At 43.3% G+C, this 23,272-nt stretch overlaps 1 protein-coding gene across 1 annotated transcript; it reads left to right on the plus strand.

Annotated features, from left to right (window-relative positions):
- The first annotated feature begins 1,854 nt into the window (after positions 1-1,854).
- Positions 1,855-4,640, plus strand: LOC127334891 (amino-acid permease BAT1 homolog). The gene is made up of 5 exons (XM_051361436.2): positions 1,855-2,225; positions 2,423-2,605; positions 2,931-3,050; positions 3,143-3,334; positions 3,451-4,640. Exons 1-5 carry the CDS (start codon positions 2,145-2,147, stop codon positions 4,456-4,458), a joined length of 1,584 nt encoding a protein of 527 aa, XP_051217396.1. The 5' UTR covers positions 1,855-2,144; the 3' UTR covers positions 4,459-4,640.
- The last annotated feature ends 18,632 nt before the right edge of the window (positions 4,641-23,272 follow it).

Consider the following 23,272-nt stretch of genomic DNA (forward strand, 5'->3'; position numbering starts at 1 on the left):
GTAATATCAGGTTCAGAAATACCCATGTCCAGCTGTTAAGGAGTTGAGACGTTCAGTCGATCCATGGATACGGTCAACCGCCGAACTTGCTCGAAGCGGTGGCCACCTCGTTTGAATCTCATGACAAAGCAAAAGTGTCGACCTCATGGACTAACTGCCATGGTTAAGAGCATAAGACAAGTATCCAATGTTATATGAAAGGATTAGTTAATTAGTATGATATCCTTGGCAAGTTAGCATCATGCACCAGCACAAAACCTACCCTTGAAGGAGAGCATCATGCGTGCACCTAACGGACATTCTAAAGAATGATTAATCGTGCTGGAGAAAAATAGCAGATGATCTGGCTTCAGTTTTATATCTGTGATAGCTGGTTAGTAGTGTTGGTAATACACGAAAAGAGAATTCTTATTTGTTCACATGTTGTGCATGACTGGTTACCTGGGAAATCAGCTAAACAACACAACAAGAAAAGAGAAACGCTTTGTTATTTGTTCACGTGCTAATTCATTTTTGATATTTTCTTTAAATTTGATCCAAGAACAAAATGAATTACTTATTTTATGAATAATCATTAGATTATATGTATTTTAAAGTCATGTACTCCTGTTGTCCCAGACTGTAAGTCACACTCGACTTCACCACTTTGGTAATATAGTACTATCTTCATTAAAAAAAGACGTATAAATTTTTCAAAAATCGATGACTTCTAAATTTGAGTTTTTATTAGACAAGAATATAAACACCTACCAAATCAATTAAATATCATTTGATTTGCCATCAAAACATCAAACCGGGGAGGCTTACTCACTAGCTTTTGGGGCCGAGGTTGACTATGTTGCGGAATACCAAAACATGAAACATTCCTGTCCAGTCCGCCAAACCCCGTCAAAGACCACCAACATGAAACAAATACTAATCCAAGACCCTAGACCAGACCATTACCAAAGCTCCACACACCCTCTAGCGACACCTAGCAACACCACCAGGACAAAGGACATGACAAGGAGACCATTCCACGTCGTCGACAATGGCATCACTTCACGATTTCCTCCTAGACACTTGCCAAAGCTAGGGGAAGGAGGGGGGGGGGGGGGGTGGGGAAAAACTATGCGAGAAACCCCATACCGGGGGTTTCCCAATGTTGAATAGTACCTGGATGGGATTATGCGACAACAACACACGCGTAAGAAACCCTAGCAATTTTTTCTTTGTCAAAACCAAGATTGGAAGGCAAATGACAACATATGCCTTCTTGTTTTAATATCAAAACTATGCGAGAAATCCCATACCGGGGGTTTCCCAACGTTGAATAGTATCCGAATGGGATTATGCGACAACAACACACAGTAAGAAACCCTAGCAATTTTTTCCTTTGTCAAAACCAATATTGGAAGGCAAATGATAACATATGCCTTCTTTTTTTAATACCAAAATATAATATATTTAGTTATTTATGAAAGTAAAAGGTTCACACTAATCCTGCACAATAATCAACACCAATCTTCCCTCGCAACAAAGAAAAAGCAATGACCCATATTGATTTGCCGCAATGCCAAACTTGGGATCGGAATTCCTGCTTTTCACATCAGATAAGCGTGTTCTTAGAAATCAAACCTCGTTTCGTATTTCCTGCAGCAATTTAACTTGTCTTCGATTTTTAGAAGAGAAATGTAGCACACTCCTCATTTCTCACGCAATAAGCAATACCTATGGTGCACTCGGATTGTGCACGTGCTATTTCCCACCACGCGAGTGTGAACTCCAAGAATCCGGTTATTAGTCAAACCCAAGAGCTCAAGGGTACTACAAAATTGGTACTCCGTACTACTCCGTATAAGAGAAGGAGGGAAATGAGCGCAACAAACGGGCAATATAACGAACGCGACGTCGACGCAGACGAACAGAGCACAAACTCCTTGCAAGCGTCCGAATTCCACCCCCCCTCCATCAACCTGCCACAAGATTGTGAGGTTATTACCCGCGCCGCCAAGGCCTGCTTATAGGCTTTCGCCTCCCTCCCTGCCCCGCCGCGCGAGTGTGCCCTGAGTCGTCCCGAGCAAGGGCGGCGGCGTCTGCGCGCGCGCGGATCAAAGGAAGGTCTCCAGCAGTCTCGAAAGAGGGCCGGCGGAATTGCCTTCGCCATGGCCGGGGGAGATGCGGTCGACTCCGGCGAGAAGCGCCTCAATGAGCTCGGCTACAAGCAGGAGCTCCGGCGGGAAATGGTATGGTTTTACGGCAAACTTTCTTTCCCATGTTTTTTTTCTCCTGTTGATGCCTTTGCAACATTGGATGACAAGATAATTCATACGAGAGATCTTTGACTAAACTCGTTAGTATTAGATGCTCATGTATTTTCATTACGGTGGAGAAATGAGAGCTTGATCACGAAACTCTGCTGCATGTGTTGTTGCTGTTGCAGACGCTGTTCAAGACGCTGGCCATCTCATTCTCGACGATGACGCTCTTCACGGGGATCACGCCGCTGTACGGGACCAGCCTGCAGTACGCCGGGCCGGCCTCCCTCGTCTGGGGGTGGGTCGTCGTCTCCTTCTTCACCTGGTTCGTCGGCATCGCCATGGCCGAGATCTGCTCCTCCTTCCCTGTAAGCACGCGCACATCCTCCCGTTGACTTCTCTGCATGATACCGTCTCTTGATCCTGCCGTTGGTCCTGATCGAAATTAGGTGGCCATGTTTGTTGCCTCTGCTTATAGATTTCATTTTGATTTTCTCGGTTAGAAATGATAGTTGTGTGGACAGCAAATCGTGCAATCTTTGACCATTGACTTGAGTAGCATGGCTGAATCTTGAAAGCATTGTTGTTTGCTGCACTTGTTATTCTGGTGCAAGAAGTCTTTGTTTCTGATCACACCTGACGTGCTCTGCTTCCAACTAACACTTTTTTCTTTCCTGTTTGACAACAAAACAGACCACTGGTTCTCTGTACTTCTGGGCTGCTCATCTGGCCGGCCCGGTCTGGGGTCCGTTGGCATCCTGGTGCTGCGCTTGGCTGGAGGCCATAGGCCTCATTGCCGGAATCGGCACGCAGGTACGCCTCCTTTGCAGCCATTGCTAGTCGACCTCTGGCCATTACAGAAATCTCTGGTGCAATGTGTCAATTCTGCCTCTTCGTTGTTGCAGGCATACGCAGGATCCCAGGTGCTCCAGAGCATAATTCTGCTATGCACCGGCACCAACAAAGGCGGCGGCTATCTAGCTCCTCGCTGGCTGTTCCTCGTCATGTACCTTTCGTTGACGTTCATCTGGGCAGTGCTCAACACTTTCGCGCTGGAAGTCATCGCCGTTCTTGACGTGATCTCTATGTGGTGGCAGGTAACTAACAGTCCCTTGCAGTTCATTTGTTTTCAGAACTCTTTCAGGTCACTGAAAAATGCAGTTCATCAAGGTACACCAGCAGGAATGACCAATTTCCTTTATGTTGTGTGCAGGTGATCGGTGGCACTGTCATAGTGATCATGCTCCCCCTGGTGGCGAAATCCACGCAGCCGGCCTCGTACGTGTTCACCCATTTCGAGAAGGCGCCGGACGTGACTGGGATCAGCAGCAGCGCCTACGCGGTCATCCTGTCCTTCCTGGTGAGCCAGTACTCCCTCTACGGGTACGACGCGGCGGCGCACCTGACGGAGGAGACCAAGGGCGCCGACAAGAACGGCCCCATCGCCATCCTCTCCAGCATCGGCATCATCACCGTCTTCGGCTGGGCCTACATCCTCGCCCTCACCTTCAGCATTCAGGACTTCAGCTACCTCTACGACCCGACCAACGAGACCGCCGGCACCTTCGTGCCGGCGCAGATACTCTACGACGCGTTCCACGGGAGGTACAACAACTCGACGGGCGCCATCGTGCTGCTCTTCGTCATCTGGGCCTCCTTCTTCTTCGGCGGCCTCTCCATCACCACCAGCGCCGCCCGGGTGGTGTACGCGCTCTCGCGCGACCGCGGCGTCCCGTTTTCCTCCGTGTGGCGCAAGATCCACCCCACGCGCAAGGTGCCCGGGAACGCGGTGTGGCTGTGCGCCGCCGTGTGCGCGCTGTTGGGCCTGCCCATCCTCTGGATCAATGTGGTGTTCACGGCCATCACCTCCGTCGCCACCATCGGGTGGGTGGGCGGCTACGCGGTGCCCATCTTCGCACGCATGGTGATGCGGGAGGCGGACTTCCGGCCCGGGCCGTTCTACCTCGGGCGAGCCAGCAGGCCCGTCTGTCTCGTCGCGTTCCTGTGGATCTGCTACACCTGCTCCGTCTTCCTGCTCCCCACCGTGTACCCCATCAAGACGGACACCTTCAACTACGCGCCCATCGCGCTCGGCGTCGTCCTGGGGCTGATCATGCTGTGGTGGGTCGTCGACGCCAGGAAGTGGTTCAAGGGACCCGTCAGGAACATCGACGAGCAGGTCGATCACAACGGCGATGGCAATGGCAGTGTCAAGGTCTGAGAGTTGGCAGCTCTTGTCGATCAAAGAAATTCTTTTCCGTTGGTTGTGTGTGTGTGTTTTGTCTGTTGTATCCTCTGGTCAGTGAACTTAGTCGAGGTTGTAGAGAATTGTATCCATCTTATATAGAAGAAACTAGAGATATGTAGGGCCGACCGACCCATGACGCTGCCTTTTCTTCTCCACTTCTGATTGAAAACACTCTTAGCTCAAATGAATAGAAAGGAGCGCCAAAGAAAGCAATAGAACTACAAATTAGACTTAAACCAGAAACTGAATCTATCTCGTACCCCTTCGCCCTAGAGAACGCGCGGGAGGCGATTAGGGTTTCTTTGTCTCCTGCTGTTGGCGACCTGCCTCGCTTCTGTGACGGGGTGGATCTCGGCCCCCACCGGTGGGAGGGCTCCGTTCCTATGGTTGTAGGGTTCTGGTTTGGTGGGGCGGCTCTCAGGGGGTGGTGGTGGCACCTTCTCCAATAAAGTCTCCTCGGCTTCAGCCCCATCTCGACGGTGACGTCGAGAAGCTGGTGAGAGTGACGTGGTTCTCGAGGACTTTTTCTGGATGTGGAGATCTCTGGATCGCCAAGGAGCTTCATGGCCGGCTATTCCTTCTTCGTCTCCGGGATGGATGCGGTCTTCTTGACCCATTCGATGACTTCTCGTCTGCAAGCAACAATAGTAGCCCGACTTAGGGAGGAGCGGCAGCGGTGCGCCGTCGATACGGTCTAGAGGTTGAAGACGAAGGCATCTAAAGAATTTTGTTGTAATTTTCAATTTTATTAAGGGGCTTTGTATTGTTTAATATTTTTTTTAATGCCAGGATTCTATTCGCAAAAATAAGCTGTTGGCTAGAGACTTAGGCTGTTTTTTTAGCTGATTTGTTAGGAGTTGTTGGGCAGCTCCCAAGCATAAGAGTTGATGTGCACAAAAAGGGGAGATGGGTTGTTATTTGCCAGGATGAGAACGGGTGGGATAGGTGCATGTTGTTAGCTGTTTTTTTTTTTTTGAAATGATGTTGTATTAGCTGTTGGAGTTAGGGACGAGGAAGCGGGTGACATATTATTTGTAATTTTTTGAATCCCAATTTCTATTACGTGCCAGGGCACCGCGGTGTCTTCCGGAGTGAGGGCACCGCGGTGTCTCCCGGAGTGCTCCCCTCTACTTGTCGTTAGATTGCCATCGTGCGGTTTGCTCGGGGATATCCAGGACACACAGGATCCTCTCCTTTCTAGAGTCGTCTTTTTCCTCGGCCTCTTCACCTCAAGCTCCTCTCATCCACTCGTTTCTTATCTCCTCCCCACAAACTACTTCTCCTCCACGACCAGCCCACATCGAGGGGATCCCGGCGCCGGCGGAGGAGAAACAGGAGGCGCTGGTGGTGCGGATCGAACAGCGACCGAGCTCCGGTGTCGAAGGGCGGCTGTCATGGTGGTTGGGGAGGATCTCCCGCTCCTATGGCAAAGGGGCGGGGGCAATGGAGTTGGTGGGGGCTCGGGGGTGTGGGGCGAGGCGGCGGACGCCCACCTCCACCGCGTATTGAAGGCCCCTCCTCTGTAGCGCGCCGCCAGGAGAACTGCATAGGACCAGAGAGTTCCCACGCAAGGTGCATGACCTTGATCCGGGAGAAGATGTGCTGCTGGCCGGAGGATCCGCCTTGGCTATCGCGCTCGCAAGAGCCGCCACGCCGTGCCGCTCCGTTGTTTTTCCCCTCCAGCGTATGCACATCAACAGCGCCCGTCGACCCTCCTTTTAGCCTGATTCCCGATCGAAAGCAGCAGTTCTGCAGGCATGGTCGTCCACGCAAGAAGGCAGCAGGCCACTTTTTCCTCTGGTGTATGTGGTGTCCTCTCCCTCTCGTCTTTTCTGGCTGCTTTCATGGGCATACTACTTGATCTACTCTATTTACATATTGATAATGTAGTTATTCACCTCCAGATCAATAGAAGATTATGTTCCCTAGATGTAATTTTTGCAGTCCAATTTTTGCCTCTTAAGTTTTTTTATACTTCTAGAATGGTAAAAAGATGTATATTATATTATTATGTCACTGGATGTATTTTTTGCACACTAATTTTCGCCTATTGAATTTTTCACTTTTCAGAATCAGTGAAAGGATGTAACTATGTTAGTTTCTTTCTCTACTTTAGATGTAATTTTTATTATTTTTCTACATCCAGAACGTTTAAAAGGGTCAAGGTGTAAAACACTATTATATTTGTGATCCGAGCTTTTGTGATTTTTGATGTAATTTTTATATTTTTTTTACATCTATCATTATATTTTTTACATCCTCAATTAGATCACTTATGAGTTGTTTTTTTAGAAGGGAAGTAATTTTTTATAAAAATTAGATGAAGTTTTGCATCTAAATTACATGGGTTGGAATAGTGTAGGGTGCTTTTCTCGTTCAGTTGCATGGGACCAGACATGTCTCGACTCCGCTCTCGCATCCGGGGAAAGGGTTTCCGCGGTCACATTTTCCACTTCGAGTAACATGTCGCTTTTAGACCTGGGACCACTTTCCTGTTTTAGAAACAATTCTGTTCAGACATGAGGGGCATCCTGGTAGACTAACGGGTGCTATAGCACCGTGTAGCAACGTCCTTTTTGAATGTGTGACACCACCAGGTATTTACAGATTTTATCTTAATATATAGTCGAATGTTAAGTTCTCGGAGCGCTATGCGGGTAGAGGAAAATCCCCGTGCCCGAGAGTTCCCCGTCACTGAAGGAAGAAAAGAAAACTGCTTCCACGATGGCACGATCCTCCCATTACTGAGATAGATTAAATAATATGTAGGTGATTACTTAATATGAACCTTGGTGGTGACTGGTGAGAAGAATGTTATTAGCAACCTCACAAGGTTCTATCACAATTTTAAAATAAAATAAAATAAATTGAGCCCCCGAAGGGCTGTGTAAGATGCCTTCTTGTAGTGCTGCTAAGGGCATCTTCAACGGGGCGACGCATATCGGATGCCCAAAAGTGGTCGCGAACGTCTGTTTGCGTCGCCCCGCGAACATATTTTGTTCGCGCGTCCGTTTGCGTCTGGGTGTGCTCCCAGCGGGGAGATCCATTTTTAGATTTGCAACATATATAGAAAGTAGTACATTCAAACTATACAAAGTAGTTCTAGAAGCCTAGACTACTTGTTGCCTGACGGGCTGGCCCCGTTGTTGCGTCCCTCCCTCGTCTGATTCTCCGCCGCCTCCCGTGCGGCCGCTAGGGCTTGGTGTGCCGCCGCGTCTTCTAGCAGGCACTGCTTGTGACGGTAAAGCACACGTCCGTTGGAAACCCCAAGAGGAAGGTATGATGCGTACAACAGCGAGTTTTCCCTCAGAAAGAAACCAAGGTTATCTAACCAGTAGGAGATGAAGGCCACGTGAAGGTTGTTGGTGAAGGAGTATAGTGCGGCTCAACACCACGGATTCCGGCGCCAACGTGGAACCTGCACAACACAATCAAACTACTTTGCCCCAACTTAACAGTGAGGTTGTCAATCTCACCGGCTTGCTGAAAACAAAGGATTAAACGTATGGTGTGGAAGGTGATGTTTGCTTGCAGAAACAAAAGAGAATAATGATTGCAGTAGGTTGTATTTCAGATGTAAAAGAATGGACCGGGGTCCACAGTTCACTAGCGGTGTCTCTCCAATAAGATAAATAACATGTTGGGTGAACAAATTACAGTTGGGCAATTGACAAATAGAGAGAGCATAACAATGCACATACATATCATGATGACTACTATGAGATTTACTTAGGGCATTACGACAAAGAACATAGACCGCCATCCAGCATGCATCTATGCCTAAAAAGTCCACCTTCGGGTTAGCATCCGCACCCCTTCCAGTATTAAGTTGCAAACAACAGACAATTGCATTAAGTACTGTGCGTAATGTAAACAATACAAATATCCTTAGACAAAGCATTGATGTTTTATCCCTAGTGGCAACATCAAATGCACAACCTTAGGGGTTGATATCACTCCCCCAGATTCAATGGAGACATGAACCCACTATCTAGCATAAATACCCCCTCTTGGAGTTACAAGTATCAACTTGGCCAGAGCCTCTACTAGCAACGGAGAGCATGCAAGATCATAAACAACACATATATGATAGATCAATAATCAACTTGACATAGTATTCCATATTCATCGGATCCCAACAAACACAACATGTAGCATTACAAATAGATGATCTTGATCATGATAGGCAGCTCACAAGATCTAAACATGATAGCACAAGAGGAGAAGACAACCATCTAGCTACTGCTATGGACCCATAGTCCAAGGATGAACTACTCACGCATCAGTCCGGAGGCGGGCATGGTGATGTAGAGCCCTCCGGTGATGATTCCCCTCTCCGGCAGTGCCGGAGGCGATCTCCTGAACCCCCCGAGATAGGGTTGATGGCGGCTGCGTCTCTGGAACTTTTCTCGTATTCTGGCTCCCGGTGCTAGGGTTTTCGCGTCTGGAGGATTATATAGGCGAAGGGGCAGCGTCGGTGGAGTCCCAAGGGGCCCACCCCATACGGCGGCGCGGCCAGAGGTGGGGCCGCGCCCCCCTATGGTGTGGCCGCCTTGTGGCTCCTCTTCGTCTCTCCTTCAGACTTCTGGAACACTCCGTGGAAAATAGGGCCGTGGGCTTTTGTTTCGTCCAATTCCGAGAATATCCGTAAACTAACTTTTATGAAATCAAAAACAGCAGAAAACAGGAACTGGCACTGCGGCATCTTGTTAATAGGTTAGTCCCGGAAAATGCATAAAAACATTATAAAGTGTGAATAAAACATGTAGGTATTGTCATAAAACAAGCATGGAACATAAGAATTTATAGATACGTTGGAGACGTATCAAGCATCCCCAAGCTTAGTTCCTACTCGCCTTCGAGTAGGTAAACGATAAAAAGAATAATTTCTGAAGTGACATGCTACCAACATAATCTTGATCAACACTATTGTAAAGCATATGAGATGAATGAATTGACCCAAAGCAATGGTCTATAGTTTGCTAACAAAAAGATAATGACTAAACAACTGAATCATATAGCAAAAACTTTTCATGAATAGTACTTTCAAGACAATCATCAAAAAGTCTTGCATAAGAGTTAACTCATAAAGCAATAGATTCTTAATAAGAGGTTTTGAAGCAACACAAAGGAAGATTTAAGTTTCAGCAATTGCTTTCAACTTTCAACATGCATATCTCATGGATAATTGTCAACACAAAGTAATATAATAAGTGCAATAAGTAAGCATGTAAGAATCAGTGCACACAGTTGACACAAGTGTTTGCTTCTAAGATAGAAAGAAGTAGGTAACTGACTCAACATGAAGTAAAAGAAAGACCCTTCGCAGAGGGAAGCAGGGATTACTCATGTGCTAGAGCTTTTTATTTTGAAAACATGGAAACAATTATGTCAACGGTAGTAATAATTTATATGGGTTATGTATAAAACTTCCTATAAGTTGCAAGCCTCGTGCATCGAATACTAATAGTGCCTGCACCTTGTCCTAATTAGCTCGGATTTCCATGGATTGTCATCGCATTACATATGTTTCAACCAAGTGTCACAAAGGGGTACCTCTATGCCACCTGTACAAAGGTCCAAGGAGATAAATCGCATTTGATTTCTCGATTTTGATAGATCTCAACTTGAGGACATCCATACCGGGACAACATAGAAAACAGATAATGGACTCCTCTTTTATGCTTTAAGCATTCAACAACAGGTAATATTCTCATAAGAGATTTGAGGATTGATGTCCAAGCTGAAACTTCTACCATGATACATGACTTTGGTTGGCGGCCCAATGTTCTTCTTTAATAATATGCATACTCAAACCATTTCAAATCATGGAAAATCTCCCTTACTTCAGACAAGACGAATATGCATAGCAACTCACATGATATTCAACAAAGGTGTAACAGGTTGATGGCGTCCCCAGATAACATGGTTACCGCTCAACAAGCAACTTATAAGAACTAAGATACACAAGCGACATATTCCTTACCACAATAGTTTTTTAGGCTACTTTCTCATGAGCTATGTATTGCAAAAACAAGGAATGAATTTTTGAAAGGTTTTAAAGGTAGCACACAAGCAATTTACTTGGAATGGCAGAAAAATACCACATAGTAGGTAGTTATGGTGGACACAAATGGCATAGGTTTTGGCTCAAGGTTTTGGATGCACGAGAAGTATTCCCTCTCAGTACAAGGCTTTGGCTAGCAAGGTTGTTCGAAGCAAACACAAGTATAAACCGGTACAGCAAAACTTACATAAGAACATATTGCAAGCATTATAAGACTCTACACTCTCTTCCTTGTTGCTCAAACACTTTTACCAGAAAATATCTAGACCTTAGAGAGACCAATCATGCAAACCAAATTTCAACAAGCTCTACGGTAGTTCTCCACTAATAGGTTTAAACTACATGATGCAAGAGCTTAAACATGATCTACTTGAGAGCTCAAAACAATTGCCAAGTATCAAAATATTTAAGACAATACACCAATTACCACATGAAGCATTTTCTGTTTCCAACAAAATAACAATAAGTGCAGCGGCTTTCAGCTTTCACCATGAACATGAAAAATAAAACGAAGAACACAAGTGTTCAAATGAAAAAGCGGAGCGTGTCTCTCTCCCACACAAGCATGTTAGGATCTGATTTATTCAGAGAATGAAAATAACAAAACGAAAATAAAGGCACACGGACGCTCCAAGTAAAGCACATAAGATGTGACGGAATTAAAATATAGTTTCACTAGAGGTGACCTGATAAGTTGTTGATGAAGAAGGGGATGCCTTGGGCATCCCCAAGCTTAGACGCTTGAGTCTTCTTCAAATATGCAGGGATGAACGACGGGGGCATCCCCAATCTTAGATTTTTCACTCTTCTTGATCATATTATATCATCCTCCTCTCTTGATCCTTGAAAACTTCCTTCACACCAAACTCAAAGCAATCTCATTAGAGGGTTAGTGCATAATCAAAAATTCACATGTTCAGTAAGGACACAATCATTCCCAACACTTCTGGACATTACCCAAGGCTACTGAAATTTAATGGAGCAAAGAAATCCACTCAACATAGTAAAAGAGGCAATATGAAATAAAATGCAGAATCTGCCAAAACAGAACAGTCCGTAAAGACGAATCTTTTCGAGGCACTTAACATGCTCAGATGGAAAAGCTCTAGTTGAACGAAAGTTGCGTACATATCTGAGGATCACGCATGCATTTTTTCAGGATTTTACGAGTTTTCTACAGAGAGAACAACTCAAATTCGTGACAGCTAAAAATCTGTTTCTGCGCAGAAATCCGAATCTAGTATCAACTTTCTATCAAAGACTTTACTTGGCACAACAATGCAATAAAATAAAGATACAAAGGTACTGCTACAGTAGTAACAAGCACCTTGACTCAAATATAAAACAAAAATTGCAGAAATAAAATAATGGGTTGTCTCCCATAAGCGCTTTTCTTTAACGCCTTTCAGCTAGGCGCAGAAAGTGTAAATCAAGTAACATCAAGAGAAGAAGCATCAACATCATAATTTGTTCTAATAATAGAATCAAAAGACATCTTCATTCTCTTTCTAGGGAAGTGTTCCATACCTTTCTTAAGAGGGAATTGATATTTAATATTTCCTTATTTCATATCAATAATAGCACCAACGGTTCGAACAAAGGGTCTTCCCAAAACAATAGGACAAGATGCATTGCATTCAATATTCAAAACAACAAAATCAACGGGGACAAGGTTATTGTTAACCGTAATGTGAACATTATCAATTCTCCCCAAAGGTTTCTTTATAGAATTATCAGCAAGATTAACATCCAAATAACAACATTCTGAAGGTGCCAAGTCAAGCATATCATAAAGTTTCTTAGGCATAACGGAAGTACTTGCACCAAGATCACATAAAGCATTACAATCAAAATCATTGACCTTCATTTTAATGATGGGCTTCCAACCATCTTCCAACTTCCTAGGGATAGAAGCTTCAAGTTTTAATTTCTCTTCTCTAGCTTTAATGAGAGCATTTGTAATATGTTTTGTAAAAGCCAAGTTTATAGCACTAGCATTAGGACTTCTAGAAAGTTTTTGCAAGAACTTAATAACTTCAGAAATATGACAATCATCAAAATCAAAACCATCATGATCTAAAGCAATGGGACCATTGTCCCCAACACTTTGAAAAATTTCAGCACTTTTATCACAAACAGTTTCAGCAGTTTCAGGCAATTTTGCACGCTTTGTAATAGAAGTAGAAACATTGCCAACACCAATTATTTTACCATTGGTAGTAGGAGGTTTAGCAACATGTGAAGCATCAACATTACTAGTGGTGGTAATAGTCCAAACTCTAGCTATATTATTCTCTTTAGCAAGTTTTTCTTCTCTTTCCCACCTAGCATGCAATTCAGCCAACATTCTAATATTGTCATTAATTCGAACTTGGATAGCATTTGATGTAGCAAATGACTTAGTATCTTTAACTTCATTAGGCATAACTTTCAGTTTCAAAAGATCAACATCAAGAGGAAGACTATCAACCTTAGAAGCAAGAACATCAATTTATCAAACTTTTCCTCAACAGATTTGTTAAAAGCAGTTTGTGTACTAATAAATTCTTTAAGCATGACTTCAAGATCAGAGGGTACACTCCTACTATTGTTGTAAGAATTACCATAACCATTACCACTATTAGAAGGATATGGCCTATAGTTGTTGTTACCAAAATTATTCCTATAAGCATTGTTGTTGAAATTATTATTTTTAATGAAGTTCACATCAACATGCTCTTCTTGAGCAACCAATGAAGCTAAAGGAACATTATTAGGATCAACATGAGATTTACCATTAACAAGCATAGACATAATAACATCAATCTTATCACTCAAGGAAGAGGTTTCTTCAACAGAATTTACCTTCTTACCTTGAGGAGTCCTTTCAGTGTGCCATTCAGAGTAGTTGATCATCATATCATCAAGAAGCTTTGTTGCAGCACCCAAAGTAATGGACATAAAAGTACCTCCAGCAGCTGAATCCAATAGGTTCCTTGAAGAAAAATTTAATCCTGCATAAAAGGTTTGGATGATCATCCAAGTAGTTAGTCCATGGGTAGGGCAATTCTTTACCAAAGATTTCATTCTCTCCCATGCTTGGGCAACATGTTCATTATCCAATTGCTTAAAATTCATAATGCTACTTCTCAAAGATATAATTTTAGCAGGAGGATAATATTTTCCAATGAAAGCATCTTTACATTTAGTCCATGAACTAATACTATTTTTAGGCAAAGATAGCAACCAATCTTTAGCTCTTCCTCTCAAGGAGAAAGGAAACAATTTCAGTTTTATAATATCCCCATCTATATCCTTATACTTTTGCATTTCACAAAGTTCAACAAAATTATTAAGATGGGCAGCAGCATCATCAGTAGTAACACCAGAAAATTGCTCTCTCATAACAAGATTTAGTAAAGCAGGTTTAATTTCATAAAATTCTGCTGTAGTAGCAGGTGGAGCAATAGAAGTGCATATGAAATCATTATTATTTGTGCTAGTGAAGTCACACAACTTAGTGTTCTCGGGAGTATTCATTTTAACAGTAATAAAGCAAACCGAATTAAATAAAGTAGAACAAGTAACTAATTTTTTTTGTGTTTTTGATATAAAGAAAGCAAACAAGACAGAAAATAAAATAAAGCAAGACAGTAAACAAAGTAAAGAGATTGGGTGTGAGAGACTCCCCTTGCAGCGTGTCTTGATCTCCCCGGCAACGGCGCCGGAAAAGTAGCTGCTTGTGATGGTAAAGCACATGTCCGTTGGGAACCCCAAGAGGAAGGTATGATGCGTACAGCAGCGAGTTTTCCCTCAGAAAGAAACCAAGGTTATCGAACAAGTAGGAGATGAAGGCCACGTGAAGGTTGTTGGTGAAGGAGTGTAGTGCGGCGCAACACCAGGGATTCCGGCGCCAACGTGGAACCTACACAACACAATAAAACTACTTTGCCCCAACTTAACAGTGAGGTTGTCAATCTCACCGGCTTGCTGAAAACAAAGGATTAAACGTATGGTGTGGAAGATGATGTTTGCTTGCAGAAAACAAAAGAGAACAATGATTGCAGTAGGTTGTATTTCAGATGTAAAAGAATGGACCGGGGTCCACAGTTCACTAGCGGTGTCTCTCCAATAAGATAAATAACATGTTGGGTGAACAAATTACAGTTGGACAATTGACAAATAGAGAGAGCATAACAATGCACATACATATCATGATGACTACTATGAGATTTACTTAGGGCATTACGACAAAGAACATAGACCGCCATCCAGCATGCATCTATGCCTAAAAACTCCACCTTCGGGTTAGCATCCGCACCCCTTCCAGTATTAAGTTGCAAACAACAGACAATTGCATTAAGTACTGTGCGTAATGTAAACAATACAAATATCCTTAGACAACGCATTGATGTTTTATCCCTAGTGGCAACAACACATCCACAACCTTAGGGGTTCTTTGTCACTCCCAGATTCAATGGAGACATGAACCCACTATCTAGCATAAATACCCCCTCTTGGAGTTACAAGTATCAACTTGGCCAGAGCCTGTACTAGCAACGGTGAGCATGCAAGATCATAAACAACACATATATGATAGATCAATAATCAACTTGACATAGTATTCCATATTCATCGGATCCCAACAAACACAACATGTAGCATTACAAATAGATGATCTTGATCATGATAGGCAGCTCACAAGATCTAAACATGATAGCACAAGAGGAGAAGACAACCATCTAGCTACTGCTATGGACCCATAGTCCAAGGATGAACTACTCACGCATCAGTCCGGAGGCGGGCATGGTGATGTAGAGCCCTCCGGTGATGATTCCCCTCTCCGGCAGGGTGCCGGAGGAGATCTCCTGAACCCCCCGAGATAGGGTTGACGGCGGCGGCGTCTCTGGAAATTTTCTCATATTCTGGCTCTCGGTGCTAGGGTTTTCGCGTCTGGAGGATTATATAGGCGAAGGGGCGGCGTCGGTGGAGTCCCGAGGGGCCCACCCCATATGGCGGCGCGACCAAAGGTGGGGCTGCGCCCCCCTATGGTGTGGCCGCCTCGTGGCTCCTCTTCGTCTCTCCTTCGGACATCTGGAACACTCCGTGGAAAATAGGGCCGTGGGCTTTTGTTTCGTCCAATTCCGAGAATATCCGTAAACTAACTTTTCTGAAATCAAAAACAGCAAAAAACAGGAACTGGCACTGCGGCATCTTGTTAATAGGTTAGTCCCAGAAAATGCATAAAAACATTATAAAGTGTGAATAAAACATGTAGGTATTGTCATAAAACAAGCATGGAACATAAGAAATTGTAGATACGTTGGAGACGTATCGGGCACTGCCGCAGCCTGATGTCTACGCACGCTTCTATTCCTGTAGACAGTGTTGGGCCTCCAAGAGCAGAGGTTTGTAGAACAGCAGCAAGTTTCCCTTAAGTGAATCGCCCAAGGTTTATCGAACTCAGGGAGGTAGAGGTCAGAGATATCCCTCTCAAGCAACCCTGCAATTACGATACAAGAAGTCTCTTGTGTCCCCAACACACCTAATACACTTGTCAGATGTATAGGTGCACTAGTTTGGCGAAGAGATAGTAAAACACAGGTGGTATAGATGGTGGTAATATTGCAGGAAGTAAGATGCAGTAAAACAGTAAACAAGCGATGTTTGCAGTATTTGGAAACAAGGCCTAGGGATCATACTTTCACTAGTGGACACTCTCAACATTGATCACATAACAAATAAATAACTTCTCCTCACTTGTGCTACATACACTCTCTTGTTTGATGACAAACACCATTCATTGTGTAGGGCTACAAGAGCTCCCTCAAGCCGGAGTTAACAAGCTCCACAACATTCGGAGTTCATAGTTAAGTAACCTCTAGAGCATAATAGACCGTTGCAATTTAGACCGAGTACTAACATAGCATACACACTGTCAACAATAGCTATGAAAGGGGGAATAGATCGCATCAATACTATCATAGTAATAGTTAACTTCATAATCTACAAGAGATTACAATCATAACCTACGCCAAGTACTACATGATGCACACACCGTCACCTTTACATCATGAAGGAGGAATAGACTACTTTAATAACATCACTAGAGTAGCACATAGATTAATAGTGATACAAAGCTCATGATCACATAAAGATCACATGGGAGAGAGAGATGAACCACATAGCAACCGGTACAGCCCTTAGCCTCGAGGGAGAACTACTCCCTCCTCATCATAGGAGACAGCAATGGCGATGAAGATGGCGATGGTGTCGATGGAGATGCCTTCCGGGGGCAATTCCCCATCCCGGCGACGTGCCGGAACAGAGACTTCTGTCCCCCGAACTTGGCTTCGCGATGGCGGCGGCTGCGTAACTTTTCTCGTCTCGTGGCTTATTCCCTTAGGGTTTTCACGACGGAGAGACTTTATAGGCGGAAGGGTAGAGTTGGAGGCGGCGCAGGGGCCCCACACCATAGGCCGGCGCGGGCCCCATGCTGGCCGCGCCGCCCTATGGTTACGGCCCCTCGTGGCCCCACTTCGTATGCTCTTCGGTCTTCTGGAAGCTCCGTGGAAAAATAAGACCCTGGGCGTTGATTTCGTCCAATTCCGAGAATATTTCCTTTGTAGGATTTCTGAAACCAAAAACAGCAGAAAACAGGAACTGGCGCTTCGGCATCTTGTTAATAGGTTAGTACCGGAATATGCATCAAAATGATATAAAGTGTGAACAAAACATGTAGGTAATGTCATAAAACTAGCATGGAACATAAGAAATTATAGATACGTTGGAGACGTATCAAGCATCCCCAAGCTTAGTTCCTACTCGCCCTCGAGTAGGTAAACGATAACAAGGATAATTTCTTAAGTGACATGCTACCAACATGATCTTGATCAATACTATTGTAAAGCATATGAAGTGAATGAAGTGATTCGAAGCAATAGTAAAGATAATGACTAAACAACCGAATCATATAGCAAAGACTTTTCATGAATAGTACTTTCAAGACAAGCATCAATAAGTCTTGCATAAGAGTTAACTCGTAAAGCAATAGATTCAAAGTAGAAGGCATTGAAGCAACACAAAGGATGATTAAGTTTCAGCAATTGCTTTCAACTTGTAACATGTATATCTCATGGATAGTTGTCAACATAAAACAATATAACAAGTGCAATAAGTAAACATGTAAGAATCAATGCACACAGTTGACACAAGTATTTGCTTCTAAGATAGAAAGAAGTAGGTAAACTGACTCAACATAAAGTAAAAGAATGGCCCTTCGCAGAGGGAAGCATGGATTACTATTTTTGTGCTAGAGCTTTTCATTTTGAAAACATAGAAACAATTTTGTCAACGGTAGTAATAATTCATATGTGTTATGTATAAGACATCCTATAAGTTGCAAGCCTCATGCATAGAATACCAATAGTGCTCGCACCTTGTCCTAATTAGCTTGGATTAACACGGATTATCATTGCATAACATATGTTTCAACCAAGTGTCACAAAGGGGTACCTCTATGCCGCCTGTACAAAGGTCTAAGGAGAAAGTTCACATTGGATTTCTCGCTTTTGATTATTCTCAACTAAGACATTCATACCGGGACAACATAGAAAACAGATAATGGACTCCTCTTTTAATGCTTAAGCATTCAACAACAGATAATATTCTCATAAGAGATTGAGGATTAGTGTCCAAACTGAAACTTCCACCATGATTCATGGCTTTAGTTAGCGGCCCAATGTTCTTCTCTAACAATATGCATACTCAAACCATTTGATCATGATAAATCACCCTTACTTCAGACAAGACGAACATGCATAGCAACTCACATGATATTCAACAAAAGTGTAATAGTTGATGGCGTCCCCAGAAACATGGTTACCACTCAACAAGCAACTTATAAGAAATAAGATACATAGCAACATATTCAATACCACAATAGTTTTTAAGGCTATTTTCCCATGAGCTATATATTGCAAAGACAAGGAATGACATTTTAAAGGTAGCACTCAAGTAATTTACTTTGGAATGGCAGAGAAATACCACATAGTAGGTTGGTATGGTGGACACAAATGGCATATGTTTTGGCTCAAGGATTTGGATGCACGAGAAGTATTCCCTCTCAGTACAAGGCTTTGGCTAGCAAGGTTGTTTGAAGCAAACACAAGTATGAACCGGTACAGCAAAACTTACATAAGAACATATTGCAAGCATTATAAGACTCTACACTTTCTTCCTTGTTGTTCAAACACTTCACCAGAAAATATCTAGACTTTTAGAGAGACCAATCATGCAAACCAAATTTCAACAAGCTCTATGGTAGTTCTTCATTAATAGGTGCAAAGTACATGATGCAAGAGCTTAAACATGATCTATTGAGCAAAACAATTGCCAAGTATCAAATCTTTCAAGACAATATACCAATTATGACATGAAGCATTTTCTGTTTCCAACAAAATAACAATAAGTGAAGCGATAAACTTTCGCCATTGAACATTAAAAGTAAAGCTAAGAACATCAGTGTTCATATGAAACAGCGGAGCGTGTCTCTCTCCCACACAAATAATGCTAGGATCCGATTTTATTCAAACAAAAACAAAAACAAAAAGAAACAGACGCTCCAAGTAAAGCACATAAGATGTGACTGAATAAAAATATAGTTTCACTAGAGGTGACCTGATAAGTTGTCGATGAAGAAGGGGACGCCTTGGGCATCCCCAAGCTTAGATGCTTGAGTCTTCTTGAAATATGCAGGGATGACCCACGGGGGCATCCCCAAGCTTAGACTTTTCACTCTTCTTGATCATATTGTATCATCCTCCTCTCTTAATCCTTGAAAACTTCCTCCATACCAAACTCAAAACAAACTCATTAGAGGGTTAGTGCATAATCAAAAATTCACATGTTCAGAGGTGACATAATCATTCTTAACACTTCTGGACATTGCACAAAGCTACTGAAAGTTAATGGAACAAAGAACTCCATCAAACATAGCAAAACAGGCAATGCGAAATAAAAGGCAGAATCTGTCAAAACAGAACAGTTCATAAAGATGAATTTTTTAGAGGCACTTAACTTGCTCAGATGAAAAAGCTCAAATTGAATGAAAGTTGCGTACATATCTGAGGATCACGCACGTAAATTGGCAGATTTTTCTGAGTTACCTACAGACGGGGCTGTTCAATTTCGTGACAGTAAGAAATCTGTTTCTGCGCAGTAATCCAAATCTAGTATCAACCCTACTATCAAAGACTTTACTTGGCACAACAATGCAATAAAATAAAGATAAGGAGAGGTTTCTATAACAGTAACAACTTCCAAGACGCAACAAAATAGTAGGAAAATAAAAACATGGGTTATCTCCCAAGAAGTGCTTTCTTTATAGCCATTAAGATGGGCTCAGTGATTTAAATGATGCTCGCGCAAGAAATAAGAGTTGAAGTAAAAGAGAGCATCAAGAAGCAAATTCAAAACACATTTAAGCCTAACCCACTTCCTATGAAAAGGAATCTTGTAAATAAACAAGTCATGTAAGCATAATGCAACAAGCATAGAAAGGCAACACAAGCGCAATTTCAAGATTCCCAACATAAAGAGGGGAAACTTAATATTATTAAGATGCATATAACCATGTTTCCCTCTCTCATAATAACTTTCAGTAGCATTATGAACAAACTCAACAATATAACTATCACATGAAACATTCTTATCATGAGCTACATGCATAAAATTATTACTCTCCACATAAGCATAGTCATTACTATTAATTGTAGTGGGAGCAAATTCAATAAGATAGCTATCATTATTATTCTCATCACCATAATCATCATATATAGGAGGCATATTGTAATCATAATTAATTTTCTCCTCAATAGTAGGTGGACTGAAAATATGATAGTCATCATTGTAATCATCATATATAGGAGGTAGAGTATCATCAAAGTAAATTTTCTCCTCCATGCTTGGGGGACTAAAAATATCATGCTCCTCAAAACCAGCTTCCCCAAGCTTAGAATTTTCCATAGCATTAGCAACAATGGTGTTCAAAGCATTCATACTAATAACATTGCCATTAGCATGCATATAAAGTTCCATAGGTTTTTTTAATTTTCTCTTCAAACACCTCATGTCCTAACTCAAGATAAATACTATAAAGATCTCTAATATTTTTGTTGTTTTCCATTAAGCCTAACTAGTGAAAATAAAAACAAGAAACAAAAAGATATAATTGCAGGATCTAAAGGAAATACCTTCGAGCACTCACACACCGGCAACAGTGCTAGGAAATAGCTTAGTAGTCGGAGGATGTGAATACCTTTTACCTTACCTCCCCGGCAACCGCGCCAGAAAATAGCTTGATGTCTACGCACGCTTCTATTCCTGTAGACAGTGTTGGGCCTCCAAGAGCAGAGGTTTGTAGAACAGCAGCAAGTTTTCCTTAAGTGAATCACCCAAGGTTTATCGAACTCAGGGAGGTAGAGGTCAGAGATATCCCTCTCAAGCAACCCTGCAATTACGATACAAGAAGTCTCTTGTGTCCCCAACACACCTAATACACTTGTTAGATGTATAGGTGCACTAGTTCAGCGAAGAGATAGTAAAACACAGGTGCTATAGATGGTGGTAATATTGCAGGAAGTAAAGATGCAGTAAAACAGTAAACAAGCGATGTTTGCAGTATTTGGAAACAAGGCCTAGGTATCATACTTTCACTAGTGGACACTCTCAATATTGATCACATAACAAATAAATAACTTCTCCTCACTTGTGCTACATACACTCTCTTGTTTGATAACAAACACCATTCATTGTGTAGGGCTACAAGAGCTCCCTTAAGCCGGAGTTAACAAGCTCCACAACATTTGGAGTTCATATTTAAGTAACCTCTAGAGCATAATAGACCGTTGCAATTTAGACCGAGTACTAACATAGCATACACACTATCAACAATAGCTATGAAAGGGGGAATAGATCGCATCAATACTATCATAGTAATAGTTAACTTCATAATCTACAAGAGATTACAATCATAACCTACGCCAAGTACTACATGATGCACACACCGTCACCTTTACATCATGAAGGAGGAATAGACTACTTTAATAACATCACTAGAGTAGCACATAGATTAATAGTGATACAAAGCTCATGATCACATAAAGATCACATGGGAGAGAGAGATGAACCACATAGCAACCGGTACAGCCCTTAGCCTCGAGGGAGAACTACTCCCTCCTCATCATAGGAGACAGCAATGGCGATGAAGATGGCGATGGTGTCGATGGAGATGCCTTCCGGGGGCAATTCCCCATCCCGGCGACGTGCCGGAACAGAGACTTCTGTCCCCCGAACTTGGCTTCGCGATGGCGGCGGCTGCGTAACTTTTCTCGTCTCGTGGCTTATTCCCTTAGGGTTTTCGCGACGGAGAGACTTTATAGGCGGAAGGGCAGAGTTGGAGGCGGCGCAGGGGCCCCACACCATAGGCAGGCGCGGGCCCCATGCTGGCCGCGCTGCCCTATGGTTACGGCCCCTCGTGGCCCCACTTCGTATGCTCTTCGGTCTTGTGGAAGCTCCGTGGATAAATAAGACCCTGGGCGTTGATTTCGTCCAATTCCGAGAATATTTCCTTTATAGGATTTCTGAAACCAAAAACAGCAGAAAACAAAACTGACGCTTCAGCATCTTGTTAATAGGTTAGTACCGGAATATGCATCAAAACAATATAAAGTGTGAACAAAACATGTAGGTAATATCATAAAACTAGCATGGAACATAAGAAATTATAGATACGTTGGAGACGTATCACAGCCCCGCGTTGGCGGCGTCGTCCTTGAGTGTCTCAAAGGACTCGACTAACGCCCTCTGCTCCGCCGCCTTCTCCTCCGGGGTAGGCGCATCAGTGTCATCGGAAGACCATGAGATGTCTGAGTCGGAGTCCTCTGCGGATGCGGCGGCCGCCACCCTGCGGCGTTCCATCTCGGCGTCGAACGCCACGTGGGCCGGCTGACATAGGCATCCCCAATGGGCCTGCCGAAGATGGTACCCGGGGTTTACTGAAGGCCCACAGGTCGAAGAATATGAAGTTCGGAAGCCCAGTTATTACTAAGGAAAGTTAGAGTTGTATTAGGAAAGATAGAGGCTTGTAATTTTATGGGACGGGTTAGAAACCCTCCCGGACTCTGTAACTTGTGTATTATGAATCCCTCGGCTCCGCCTCCTATATAAGGAGGAGTCGAGGGACAAAGAAAGGATCGAATCAATTGTCAACACAACCCTAGTTTCTTAATCGTCGAGTACTTTTCGGCTGAAACCTTCGAGATCTACTTGCCCTCTACTTCCAACGAAACCCTAGTATACAATACGTAGGCATTGATAAGTTAATACCTTGTCAATTGGCGCCGACCGTGGGGATTAGAGGAGACAAGGAGCTGATCTCGATGGCACGTTCAAGATCGTCGACTTCGTCGGTAGCAAGCAACGCATTGGATCGAGGTAAACAGGTCGAAACTGATCTAGTTGATTTTATTCCTCACCCGCCCGCCCGTTTGGATGCATATGCATATCTGGAGGAGCCCATGGAGATGACGTTCGGAAAGTTCCGATTCTGTGTCGAGAAAGAAGGATCGTATCGTCTCGAAGTTCCGATTTCGTCGGGATTATCGGCGGACGATTCCGATTTTTCGTCAAGAGAAGAGGAGATTTCATCGCCACGCTTCATCAACACTATGGCTGGCGAAA

This window comes from Lolium perenne, chromosome 2 (genome assembly GCF_019359855.2).
Source record: "Lolium perenne isolate Kyuss_39 chromosome 2, Kyuss_2.0, whole genome shotgun sequence".
Classification (NCBI taxonomy): domain Eukaryota; kingdom Viridiplantae; phylum Streptophyta; class Magnoliopsida; order Poales; family Poaceae; genus Lolium; species Lolium perenne.